The sequence below is a fragment of the Frieseomelitta varia genome, unplaced genomic scaffold, assembly GCF_011392965.1.
Source record: "Frieseomelitta varia isolate USP_RPSP 00005682 unplaced genomic scaffold, Fvar_1.2 scaffold_244, whole genome shotgun sequence".
In the NCBI taxonomy this organism is placed as follows: Eukaryota; Metazoa; Arthropoda; class Insecta; order Hymenoptera; family Apidae; genus Frieseomelitta; species Frieseomelitta varia.
This window is the reverse complement of record NW_025109973.1, coordinates 318931-331718: the sequence shown is the minus strand read 5'-3', so window position 1 is coordinate 331718 and position 12788 is coordinate 318931. Positions and strand designations below refer to the sequence as shown.

General features: G+C 24.5%; 2 protein-coding genes across 12 annotated transcripts; one reads left to right on the top strand and one right to left on the bottom strand.

Annotated features, from left to right (window-relative positions):
• Positions 1–343: 343 nt before the first annotated feature.
• On the bottom strand, positions 344–9985 carry LOC122528012 (protein Malvolio). 7 transcript variants are annotated; one of them, XR_006306474.1, is made up of 13 exons: positions 9910–9985; positions 5473–5663; positions 5255–5377; positions 4950–5176; positions 4721–4859; positions 4465–4620; positions 4185–4343; positions 4060–4110; positions 3596–3978; positions 3294–3504; positions 3161–3231; positions 1339–1461; positions 344–1001 (listed from the first exon to the last, which is right to left on the bottom strand). XR_006306474.1 is itself a non-coding variant. In XM_043652674.1 (13 exons), the coding sequence occupies exons 3-13, from the start codon at positions 5647–5649 to the stop codon at positions 935–937; spliced, it is 1764 nt and encodes a 587-aa protein (XP_043508609.1). In that variant the 5' UTR covers positions 5650–5663; positions 5816–5863; positions 6002–6185; the 3' UTR covers positions 344–934. The 7 variants fall into 7 exon arrangements, 6 of the variants coding, with proteins under 6 accessions (XP_043508609.1, XP_043508606.1, XP_043508608.1 ...); XM_043652674.1 differs by lacking the exons at positions 1339–1461; positions 9910–9985 and adding exons at positions 5816–5863; positions 6002–6185; XM_043652671.1 differs by lacking the exon at positions 1339–1461 and having other exon boundaries at positions 9910–9984.
• Positions 9493–12594, top strand: LOC122528014 (lipoma-preferred partner homolog). 5 transcript variants are annotated; one of them, XM_043652679.1, is made up of 6 exons: positions 9493–9759; positions 10142–10280; positions 10482–10941; positions 11026–11363; positions 11437–11852; positions 11935–12594. In XM_043652679.1, exons 1-6 carry the CDS (start codon positions 9716–9718, stop codon positions 12185–12187), a joined length of 1650 nt encoding a protein of 549 aa, XP_043508614.1. In that variant the 5' UTR covers positions 9493–9715; the 3' UTR covers positions 12188–12594. The 5 variants fall into 5 exon arrangements, with proteins under 5 accessions (XP_043508614.1, XP_043508613.1, XP_043508616.1 ...); XM_043652678.1 differs by having other exon boundaries at positions 9498–9759; positions 10458–10941; XM_043652681.1 differs by lacking the exon at positions 9493–9759 and adding an exon at positions 9766–9912 and having other exon boundaries at positions 10458–10941.
• Positions 12595–12788: the final 194 nt, after the last annotated feature.

Sequence of the window (12788 nt, the reverse complement as noted above, 5' to 3'; positions counted from 1 at the left end):
ACCTCAGAAAATATCTAGTCATACTCTAAGTTACAATTAAAACATACTTTTAAGCAGCAGAAATATATTTAAATATTTCATTATTACATTTTATAATGTAATATCAGTATGCGACTATGTTTGTTATTGGAAAAAAATAAAGAAGACAATATATAAAGGGAAAAAGGAAAATTTTACTTGATTATAATCCAAGAATTTCTTTTTTTTAAACTATTTTATCTTTCGATATTGATATAAGCATATAAGTATCAATTGTATTTTAATCAAAATATTTTTATGAGATTTAAATATGAATAAAACAAATATTGCAAAAAAAAAGATCGTTTACTGGTGTTTTTAACTATTTTCCTTTAAAATAATAATTTTATTTATATGTTGTAACAAAAAACATAAAGCTATCTTATACAAAGTACGTGCATCCTCAAGATTAATCAACTGATTCTTAATGTTAGTACGTATTGAACATATACCGTTATATTCTTAAGTGAAAAGAAAATATTCGCTCTATAATTATTAGTACAAACATAAACATGTTATATGAATAGCATTATATATTTTATATATTTTATATTAATTACATTTTATATATTTACAAATTTTAATCATAGTTCTTTTTGAATCACAATTCTTACATTTCAAGTATAATTCATATAAGTTTTTTTCATTTTTACTTTATTTTACACAAATCTATTTTACTTTTATATTGTATTTAAAATTTTAATATATTATGTTTAATAAAATTGTATATACACATACGCACACGATCATTTTGCCATTAATAACATCGTTACGTTATCGTTAAAACTCTTTTAGAAAACAATTTGAATTATAGGAATTTATAATTTTTAATTTTATACAATGCAAACCTTAAAATGCAAGAGAGTGCAAATCATGAGTATTGAATGTTCTATGTTTTACTTGTATCAGATTTCAATCAATATTCTGATATTGATGTAAAATTTCCAGACCAATTTTCTTGGATATTAAATGCAGGATTAGACCTAAAACATCAAATAACTTTATATTAAAAAAAGTTAATAAGATAACTTAAATTTTCTTCAAATGATCAAAATAAAAAGTTTCAAAAATTTCTTACCTTTTATTAAGAAATTTTGAAAATCTAATTAACCTAAATAAGTTATGACAGTTAAATTGGTTAAAAATGTGCGTGCAAAAATATTTAGTTAACTATTCACGTGATGATTATTAACAAAAATATAATTATAATGATTAAAAGTGTTTGAAAAAAGTTTTTTACATTATTATATTAACTTTTATTTTTTATTTTTATTATGACTATAACAAGAAAAAAATACTAATTTGATATAAAATACATACCATGTCTAAAGTTGAAGGCAGATGAAGGGATAACTTTTGAAATATCTTTTTAATTAATTAATGGTAGATTCATGATGCAAACGTTATTATATATTTAATGATGTTTCTGATGCATTGAAGAAGCTATGAATATAAAAAGAATAATTTCCGAAACCTTAACTTGATAATAATTGAGTATTTAAACAATAATAATGAATATAAAGACGTTTTGTGAAAATATTAAAACTTAAAAACTTTTTCTTTTGAATTACAAATTAATTACAAAATTAATTTATAAGTCAAAAATGTAATGAAAGAATATAAGTGTTCTTTAATATAGAATAATAATAAAGAATAACAATATATAATGATAAAATAAAAACACATAGAATTTGTATCATATATTCGCGAATTTGTTTCATATATATATTAATATTTTTTGCAAAATGTATACAATGTTAATTTAGCATACGTGTCTATATAATGTTTTGTATTTAATGTATAATCATAACTATAATTTTATGATGTGCATTTTTATCTTAAAGTTGAATAATATGATAAATTTCAAACAACAGTAATAATATTACATAAATATATATTTTAAAACATATTATACCGAATGATTTTATAGGGTTTGTTATTTTAATGAACACATATAATAACATTAATTTGTTGCAACAAGTATGATGTATTAATAAGTTATTCTCAAGCATAAGAGAAACGAGAGAAAATTCATAACATACATGCCGATCACCATAATTCATTTAAAAAATATATTACAAATACTACTTGATTATCTCTTTACTGTGTTAACTACACATCACATGAACTAACAATTATTTTTACAATATTTATAAAAGTAATTTATCAATACATATGTTATTTACTATACATTTTGGCGCAAAATACAGACATTATTATATTACATTGTTAATTATAATATGGATGAGGATAGTGTAAGACAAGAATATGTGTAAAGATATTACATAAAAAATTGCTTTTTGCACTTATACAATATACAGGGTATTTTACCTGATTTTAACATCTTGATTGCATGGTTATTATTATATGGAGCGAAAAAAAAATTTATGTGGAATGGTATCGAGAAAGAAATATTACATTGTTATTAGACTTTTTTGTGGGTAAATGCATAAAGATCATATGAAAATTAATTTTGTTTTTTTTTTTAAATGGAATCCTATATTTTTTATAATCAATGCAACTTTTTATTCTCTATAAAAATTAATCTATGTCGAAGAATTAATAGTTTAGAAAATATTTTAATTTTAATTTAAAAAATTTATGCATAAAAGACAAAGACAATAAACCTCAAATGAAGTTTCCAAAATTTAAATAAAAAGAAAGACAAGAATAATGTAAACACAATACTGCTCTTATCTTTTTTTATCTTTCATATCAATAAATTTACAGAATTAAAGCTAAAATATCTTCTAGCTATTAACTTTTTAACATAAATAGGTCAACTTTTTTATGAAGGACAAAAAGTTGCATTGATTGGTGTATTGTCCATATAAAAAAAATAAAGAGTATCATTTAAAAAAAAAAACAAAATTCACCTTGATATGATCTTTACGAGTCTACGTACAAAAAAATTAATAACAAAATAATATGTCTTCCTTGACAACATTTAATTTCCATATAAAAATTTTTCGTTATTAATAATAATAATCACGCAATCAAAATGTCAAGAATGTGAAACACCTTATATATATTTATACAATATTGTGTGAATGAATTTCTTTTTTTTATTTTTAGGTAATAAATATGATAATACAATTATGAAACAAAGTTTTGTTATATATAAAATACATACAATTCTTACCTTGCATATAGTGCAGGATTTGATAATCCAAGTGTTGTATTTACGGGAGTCCCAATGTATTTTCTTACAAACTGCAATAAAAGTTAACAGTAATATAATAATTGAGGTGTTAATTATCTTACTTAATACATACCCAATGGTCACCAAGAGAAGTTGCACCCATACTCACAGCCATATGGATCGTCAAATAAAAACAAAATAAAAGATATGAAATAGAATATATAACAATACCACATATTATCAGCCAGTGATGTGGCAAGTCCTCTTGGACAGTATTTACTACAAAATATATATTTATAATTATTACAACAACAGATAGTGCTGTCGCAATAATTTTATTAGCTCTAAAATTTAAAAATATACATTAGTTATTTAGTTATTAAGTTCTATGGATTTTAAAAATCTAAATTATAAAATAAAAAATGTAAAACATACAATCCGTTTCGGAATTCACCCATAATTTGAACGCTACTAGTAAATGCTATTGTTGGTAAGGTTGCAAAAGGTAATTGAAGAGTCATAATAGCATTTAAAATATCGTTCATGCCAGTTAAATTATCTATGTCACTGAAAAATGCTACGAGGAAAGTTGGAACAATAGCGATCATTCGCGTAAACAGTACTCGTTTCCAACGAGCCCACTGCAGATTTAAAAATCCTTCCATTGCAAACTGACCGGCATACGTTCCTGTCATTGTGGAAGATTGGCCAGCAGCAAAAATACCAACTGCCCAAATGTACATTGCTGCCGCACCAAAAGCGCAACCCAAAAATATTCCACCTTTGTTGAGATCTGCTGAAATAGCTGTATTGTTTTGCTATAATTGATAAAATGAAATGTAATGAAAAAATAAAATTTTCGGATATATAATTTTGTACTAATAATTTTTTGTTCTTACTTCAAATGTTTGCATTCCTATTGTATAATTGTTATCCTTACATAGGTTGTACTGAAATATAAAAAAATGAATATAGATATATCACATACATAATTATATTGCAAAATTTCATTTATTATACTCACAACTTCTAAATTAGTTTTTTTAAAAAGACCATGTGCAAACACCGCGACGACAAATACATTAATTATAAAAGATACCAGAAGTGCAATACATGCCTCAATGAAGTAATACATATTTGCCTCTTTTACTTTTTTAGATTCTCTACGATCGATGTCTCTTGACTAAAAATTATAAATTGTATCATAATATTTATTTAATACCTAGCAAATACTTAATACATCAGAATGCCTACTTCTTTAATTTCATAAAAAAGATAATTTATACTCTTTGTTCTTTCCTTACTTTAACAAGAGCACTGTGAAGATATAAATTATGTGGCATTATGACTGCACCAACAATTCCTACAGCTTTTATTAACATATTTCTGTCATAATCCTTATACCAAGGTATAAACATTCCACTTATCACTTGATCTTGAGGTGGAGCAGAAACAACATACTGAAATATAAAAATAAAAAATTATTTTGGTTCACATATACCTAGATATACGTACATATAGATACATGCACATGTGTGTATATTTATTTATTTATTTTACCTCATACCCAAATGTAACAGCCATTACTGCAATGAGGAATCCAAAAAAGAGTTCTAATTTCCTTAAACCATATTTGTCCAATAATAAAAATGTAAAGGTGTCAATTACTGTAATAAGTACACCACCCCAAATAGGAATCCTAAATCAAATTAAATATACATTTTATTCATATGTAGCTACAAAAACAAGAATAAATCATATAAAAAATAAAATCAATCTCATAACTTACGCTTTATTTGTTAACAAAGATAAAGCAATAGCTGTTCCTATTACTTCTTGCATATCACTACCAATTATAGCTATTTCTATCATTATCCATAAAATTATTCTGGGTATCGTTTTATATTGTCTGTAACATATTTCTGCCAAATGCAAACCTGTTACCACACCAAGTCTTGCACTTAACCTTTGCATAACAAGGCCAAGAATAGTTGCACTTAATAATACCCATAATAACTGATAAAAAGAATAAATTTAAAAAATTTTTAAAACTCACTTATAAAAAATTAAATTATAAATTAACTAAGAAAGCACCTTATAGTTAGCAGCTACGCCAGATTGCAAATCAGATTCTATATTTCCAGGATCTAAATAAGCTATAGACATTAAAAAACCAGGACCTGTGAAGGCCCATAATTTTTTAAAACTAAAGAAACCCTGTAAAAACCAAATTAAAATGGATACAGTTAAAAATCCACATATTATCATTAAAATTAATTACTTTAACCTGCATTGATATCAATATATACTACATTTTCTACTTCTGGTATGTGAACTCTTTCATCAGCAAAATATGTTTGACTATTATTAGATGTCAAACAAGTGTTTTCAGTTGCTTTTTCATTATTCTGCATTTCCTGCTTACGCAAATGAGACACTGTTGCGACTATTGGATCATTGTGAGACTCGGTAGGATAATTACTCTGCATGGTATAAGATTTCTCTGAAAAAAGATAATTTATTATATATTTCAATATCAATTAAAATTCTAATCTAAACGTATTATATTTAAAATAATAACATCAAAATAGAATGCATTATTTAAACGTTTAATTAAATAAAAATTAGATTATGTAAATCAAATAATATAATTACCTAATCAATGTAATAAAAGATTAAAATAGTATCTTTGTCGTATCAACGCTATCAATTACGAATTATACATATATACATATATATATATTTAAATGTACAACAATCAATAAAAACATAAATATAAATCCTTTTTATTTTTAGTTAAGATAATAATTATAAATAAAAATTAATGAAAAATTATATTACCATAAAATTTTAAAAAAGAAATCACTTTCGTAGAACTAAAATAGAAATATAACTGAATTAAATTAAACACTTAGAACAAGAACTATTTACCAACTGAGACCATTAACTGCTAACTATTGCGACAAAGCAAATGAACCAACTATACAACATACAACCATTTTTCCTGGATATTCCCCCTCTCTGTGTAAAATGTTACTAAATGTAATCATCACGGGGATGTCCAAGCGCATCAGTGCCAATGACTAATAATAAGAATATGTGCACAAAATTTATTATTGCCATATATAACCATATATAATTACAGTCTTCGTTTGACATTTTTCTTTATTATTTGTAATGAATATTTGCTTGGAGATTCTATGAATATTTGTGTCGTCCATGTTATTTGTTCGATACATACATATATATTAATTCTATTATATATATACTGTTTTTACATCTTTAAAAAACATTCGAAATAATTTGTATCATTCAAGGAAAAAGATAAAATCTTTTCCTTGTATGATAGTTTATAAGTTTAAGTTTCCTTGTATGGAAATTTATAAGATTATATCGCCTTGCTAAAGTTTTAATAAACAAAAATCGTAAAAGTTCGAAATATTTTTCGACTTTTCTTGTTAATAAAATAATGTTTATCATCTATATATTATATAATGTATATCATTCGGGTAATATTAAATTTAGATTCTAATTGTAAGTTAAATGAGTGACTAAATTAGAAATGCATTTTTTAATTAATCTTATTAAAACGTGCTTGCTGTATTTAATTACACATTTAATTATAGCAATGACTATTCGATTTGATAATTGTCAAATCGAGTCGAGGACATTTGTTAGAAAAGAAATTTGTAAAATTGGATCTGTATTAAACCATGATTAAAATAGATTCTTTATTCCGATGAATGAAATATTTAATAACTGAAATACAGGCACTCAAGAATAATTTTTCGTCATAAATATCTGCTGTAATCATAATTTTAGTTTCGATTTGTATAAAAAAACTCACGTTTCTATGATAAGAGATGAAATGGGAAAATTCCTCATATCTTTAAGGTTTGAATAAAATCTAGAATTTATCAATTTTAGGTAGTGATTTAGAATAATATGGCCTAGCAGTAATTACAACAAATATTTGCATGCTATTTCATATAATTACCAAAATTTGTATAAAAAAATTATGTTACTATGAAAATAAAATGTAAAACTTTTAAAATGTAGAACATGTAGAACAAATGTAGAACCTTAAAAAAACGCATTGGAAAATAAAATAAAGTAATAAAGTATGTTAGTATTTCTTATAATCACTTTGAATATGAAAAAGAAACAAAAACCAAAAAGCGAAAATTTTTTTATTTAAGAAAAGAAATCCTAATAAAGTGATAATATAAATTTTTTTTATTTGATGCATATAAATTATTTTATTCGAAAGTGATGTAATTAATTTCCTATAGCTCTTCATGTAACTTAGTCACTGAAATTTAATTACATACATTTTAGCTTTTTTTTTTTAATTATGAAAATTTGTAAAAGAAAATATTTGCTTAATAATTGTATTTCTTAATAACATCCAAATTCCGTAAGAATATGCGATGTTAACATTAAAAAAGATTGTTGTGCGTAAAATTATCTACAGCCTATATTGAGGACAGTTTAATCCAAATATTTAATTTGGAATATCAAGCAAATTCTTCTATTTGCTTGATATTAGATATTAGATAGCGGTCAATCAGAATTAATAGTTACATAATGCATGTAATTATATGATACGTATTTACTACAAGTTCACTTAATTAAATACATTACCTAATTAGAATTTTTAAATCGTCAAATAAATAAATATAAAAATAATGAAATTTTTTTTAACGAACTAAATATATATTACCCTATTCAAAATGAGGTAAAAATAATCATAAACAATGATCGACCAATCGTTTAATACATATGTATGTAGCTATCTTTTATTGTTTCAACGAATAAATAAAATCTAATATTAAAAAAGAATAGAAGTTTCCATTATTTATTAAAAAAGAATAGAAGTTTCCATTATTAATTTTAATGTTATTGTCTAGATAGAATATTATAGAGTGAATATAATTATCTAGATTATAATCATTAGAAAAGAAATTACTATAAAAATTATTTTGAAATAAATATTTTATATTTCTAAATATACATAATTTTTTTTTTAGTTGAACTAAAATAATTTTTAAAAGAATTCTAATTTCTAAATTCTTTCTTTCTTAATATTTCAATTTTTTTTTTCATAGTAATTAATCTTTATTGATATGCAAAACATTTTCCAATAAATATTATAATAATAATTCACTTTTTTGTAATCTATAAATAATTTTATGACTATTCTTCAACAATATCTTTAAAACTAGCAACTGTGAATTCGCAATAATGATTTATTTTAAAATAATGATATATAATAAATTGACAAAAAATTTTAATAAATAAACGTCAATATAAACATTACAATATTACAAATAAATGAAATCAAAATATTAATGAATATAGCAAGTGCAGAAAATAAAAAATAATAAAAAATAAAATATATTTTTAAATGTAATCTAATCTATGAATGTGATCGAAAATGTAATAATCTTTATTTACTGCCAACGACATTAATTTCTCAATATCTATTCATTAAATTATCGACATTATCGTGTACGTGATCATTAAGAATCGTAATCTTTGATAAAGCTATCTTTTCTACGTGCTGACTTGTTCACAAAATAATATCGTCCCTTTGATCGTAAATGTAAATTGAAATGATTCTAACAATAGAAAACTTTTTATTCTAGTTTATGTAATATCATGTAACTATTTCAATGTTTTAAGAAAAAAAATTGAAAAAAATAAGAAATACGCAATATTTAATTATTTTTACAATCTATTAACTAATTTTTATCCACTTTTTTTTTATATTTTTCGTGTATGCTGCAAAATTTCATCATACATACGATAAAATGTTTTTAAACATGAAAAGTCTGGTAGATTAAATTAAAAATAAAAATTGTATTTCTATTGCGTAAAAAATTAAATTACACAATAATTTTATTCATTTGTTTTATTTTATTTTATTGTAAATAAAAAAATTTAAAATCATATTTTCAAAAATAGTGCGCAATATTAACCTTAAACACGTAATTCAATCATTTTCGTAGTTAAAAAAAATTAATGTTAAAATTAAAGATTTAGAAAGGAAAAAAAAATCTTAATTAGTCATGTTAAATTAGATAATTTATTCACGTCGCAAATGATGAATAGAAATAATATAAAATAATAATAATGATAAAATATTTAAGTTTGTAGAATTATAAATGTCGAGTATCTAAAGTTGAAATCCCTAGTCTCAAATGTATATATTATATGCTTTTATAATAATAATATTTAATATTATTTATAATAACACAATTTACTGTAATTAATATATGGGACAGTATGCAATATTGTAATCTGTGATTTAGGATATAGTTAAGACTTTTGGAAATAATACATATTGGTATATTAAACATTCAAATTCGTTTTCAAATAACCGTCCAGAGAATTATCGAATAATATATGTATGTTTATAGTTCATACACATTAAAATTTGTAGATGATTTCTTATTTGTTTAAACAATAAACAATAAACAACTCTGAACTATATTTTGATTATTGATTGAATGTCGTGCTACAAGAACGAGAAAGAGCTATGATTGGACCTATATGCATAGGAAAAGTCACTGTAAAGGAATTTTTGAAGTAAAAAGGTAAGGAATGTGTGAGTCAACCATTCAATTGTGCTATGGTCGAGCGCAGAATAAATCTGACAACTTCTTAAAATCTAAAAATTGCTCAATTTTGATATTGAGAAGATTACTTGAAATAAAGTATTTGGAAGGAATAGTTCATTAACTTACTAGGTAATATTAATGACTTTTTCAACGGTATGAACTCCATTTTGCAACAGACAGGTAGTACTTTTACTTCACAGACATAATATCCAACTGAATTTTTTGCGATAACGTTCTTTGGTAATATATGTATTTACATTTTGTCAATTTGAACATAAGTATTTATAATATTCATAATTTTTATAATTTTTAAGTAATGTGAAGACAAAGAAATTATATATAGAGCTATTGTTTGCAGGAAAATGTCTAATGTTAGTAATTTGGAACAACAAATTGCAAATTTGCAAATTAATCATGAGGATGGCGTTAAAACCACTAAGTCTGGAAAGAAAGTAGGACCAGCTGTACCTCCAAAACCAAAAAAATCACAACCACAGGTCAGTAGGTTATATAAACATTATATATAATAAATTTTCTACTAACAATATTTTATATTTTCTTTCTATGACTGTTCCATTATTACATGGAAACATTAATGGTAAAATTAATGAAACAAATAAGTTCTTTATATAAATTTTATTATGTAAACTTTAATTGTGTGAAATATTTTACAGATACCACAAAGTTATATTATAAAGGCTGCTTCTGTGCCATCATATAGTACATTACTTAATAATTCTGGCCAAAATGAAAAATCATCAAATTTGTATGTGAATTCTCCTTTGCCATATGTGCCACTGAACATAGAGAAAAATGATTTTTCATTATCATCTACTTTAAATGGAAATGATGTTCCTAAAAGCTACCAAAACAATGAAAATTTTTATATGCATCAATCGGATGAAAAATTTGAGCCAAAATATAGATATGATGAAAAGAATCACTATTCAAATGTTGGAAATATGCCTACTCCTCAAATCCCAGTTGAAGATCATTCAAGAACAACACAGAACATTGTATACAGCAATATAGGTTCTCCAATATCTATACCAGTTAATAAGACAGCTAAGACTGAAAAAGATATTATCTACAGCAATATTCAATGGAATTCTAAACCAGAAAATACATATTGTAATATTCCTTCTGCACACAATAATGGTAAGTTATACTAAGAACATAATTTTTAAAAATTTATTTTCATTCCTTTTTTTTATTAAAGTAAATATAATTGTTTTATTACAGACGACTTACCACCACCGCCAGAACCTTCAGAATATGTTCCATGTGTATTGGGTAATTCTTTCCCACCGCCACCTGAAGAATTACCGCCTCCACCAAGTCCTGTGTCATCCAGTTATAGCGAACTAAGACGCGCTACTTATCAAACTGATTTTCCATCTGACAATTATCCAAATGATATTTATGGACCAAGTTCACAATCTAGTTCTACATATGAATCTATATATGAACCAATTAATCCTAGACCACCTTCACAATTATCTTGCAATTATTCTATGTATTCTGGTTATGGCTCTGCTACATCTACTCAACCTCAAGGAAAAGTCTCTCCAGTTAAGGAAGTATGTAAAAATTATTACTTTTAATTTCTTTGTTGTGAAAAAATTATTCTTAAAAAAATTACACTTGTTTCAGGTGGATGTTCTAACTGATTTGTTAGTTCAAGGAATGGAGGATAATGCAGAAGATAGTGATATATATGGAATTTGTGCTCATTGTGGTCGTAAAGTTGAAGGCGAAGGTACTGGTTGTTCCGCGATGGATAAAGTATTCCATATTGACTGCTTTTGTTGTTTTGTGTGCAAAGTTAATCTACAGGGTAAACCCTTCTATTCACTGGAAAATAAACCCTATTGCGAGGAAGATTACTTAAACACTTTAGAAAAATGCTGTGTTTGCACTAGACCAATACTGGATAGAATATTAAGAGCTACAGGAAAACCTTATCATCCATCCTGTTTTACATGTGTTGTTTGTGGACAAAGTTTGGATGGTATACCATTTACAGTAGATGCTACAAATCAGATTCATTGTATAGAATGTTTCCACAAGTAAGTTTCCATAAGGTATTGTAGTTACTCAAATGGAACACAATTAATTTTATAAGACATAATTTTCTCTTTTTGTACGCAGAAAATTTGCACCACGTTGTTGTGTTTGTAAGCTACCGATTATGCCAGAACCAGGACAAGACGAAACTGTGCGTGTTGTAGCACTAGATCGTAGTTTCCATATTCAGTGTTACAAATGCGAGGATTGTGGATTAGTTTTATCCTCTGATTCTGAGGGGCGTGGCTGCTATCCTTTAGATGATCATGTATTATGCAAAAGTTGTAATGCTACTCGTGTGCAAGCATTAACATCACATATGACAACTGAATTATAAATTATGAATATTGAAGCAATATATTAAATTGTTATATTTATAGTTGCCGTTTTACGAATTTTTAATGTTTAGATAAATGACAGACATCTAATGTCTGAACAATTTTTTTATAATTTAATACTTCGAGATAAATTACACCAAATATTCATTATATTTCGATTTTTCTGTTTAAGATTTATATTTTGAAAATGATATACATATATCTGTATGTATAGTGACTTAGAATAAGTAGATTTGAAAGAACTTTCCGAACCAAGTAAATGTTACTGCCTTTGCACTGCTAACTATAAATGCGTAATGTTGTAACTTCTGCAATATAATTGATTATAATGATTAATGTGATTTAGTATTGCATATATTATTCAATATAGATATTCAATTGAAGTATTACAGATATTTTCTAGTTATAAAAAAAATTAGATTTACATCCAGATTTACAAATTCATAAAATATATAAAATGTTTATTCTAGTGTATTCGATTTGTTACGTAAGTATTCAGACTTCCATTTTATGATAAATCATGTGATATGATAAAATACAATATACTAATGCAATATACAAATATCTTAAATTATATTATCTATTTAACAAGTGAAAAAA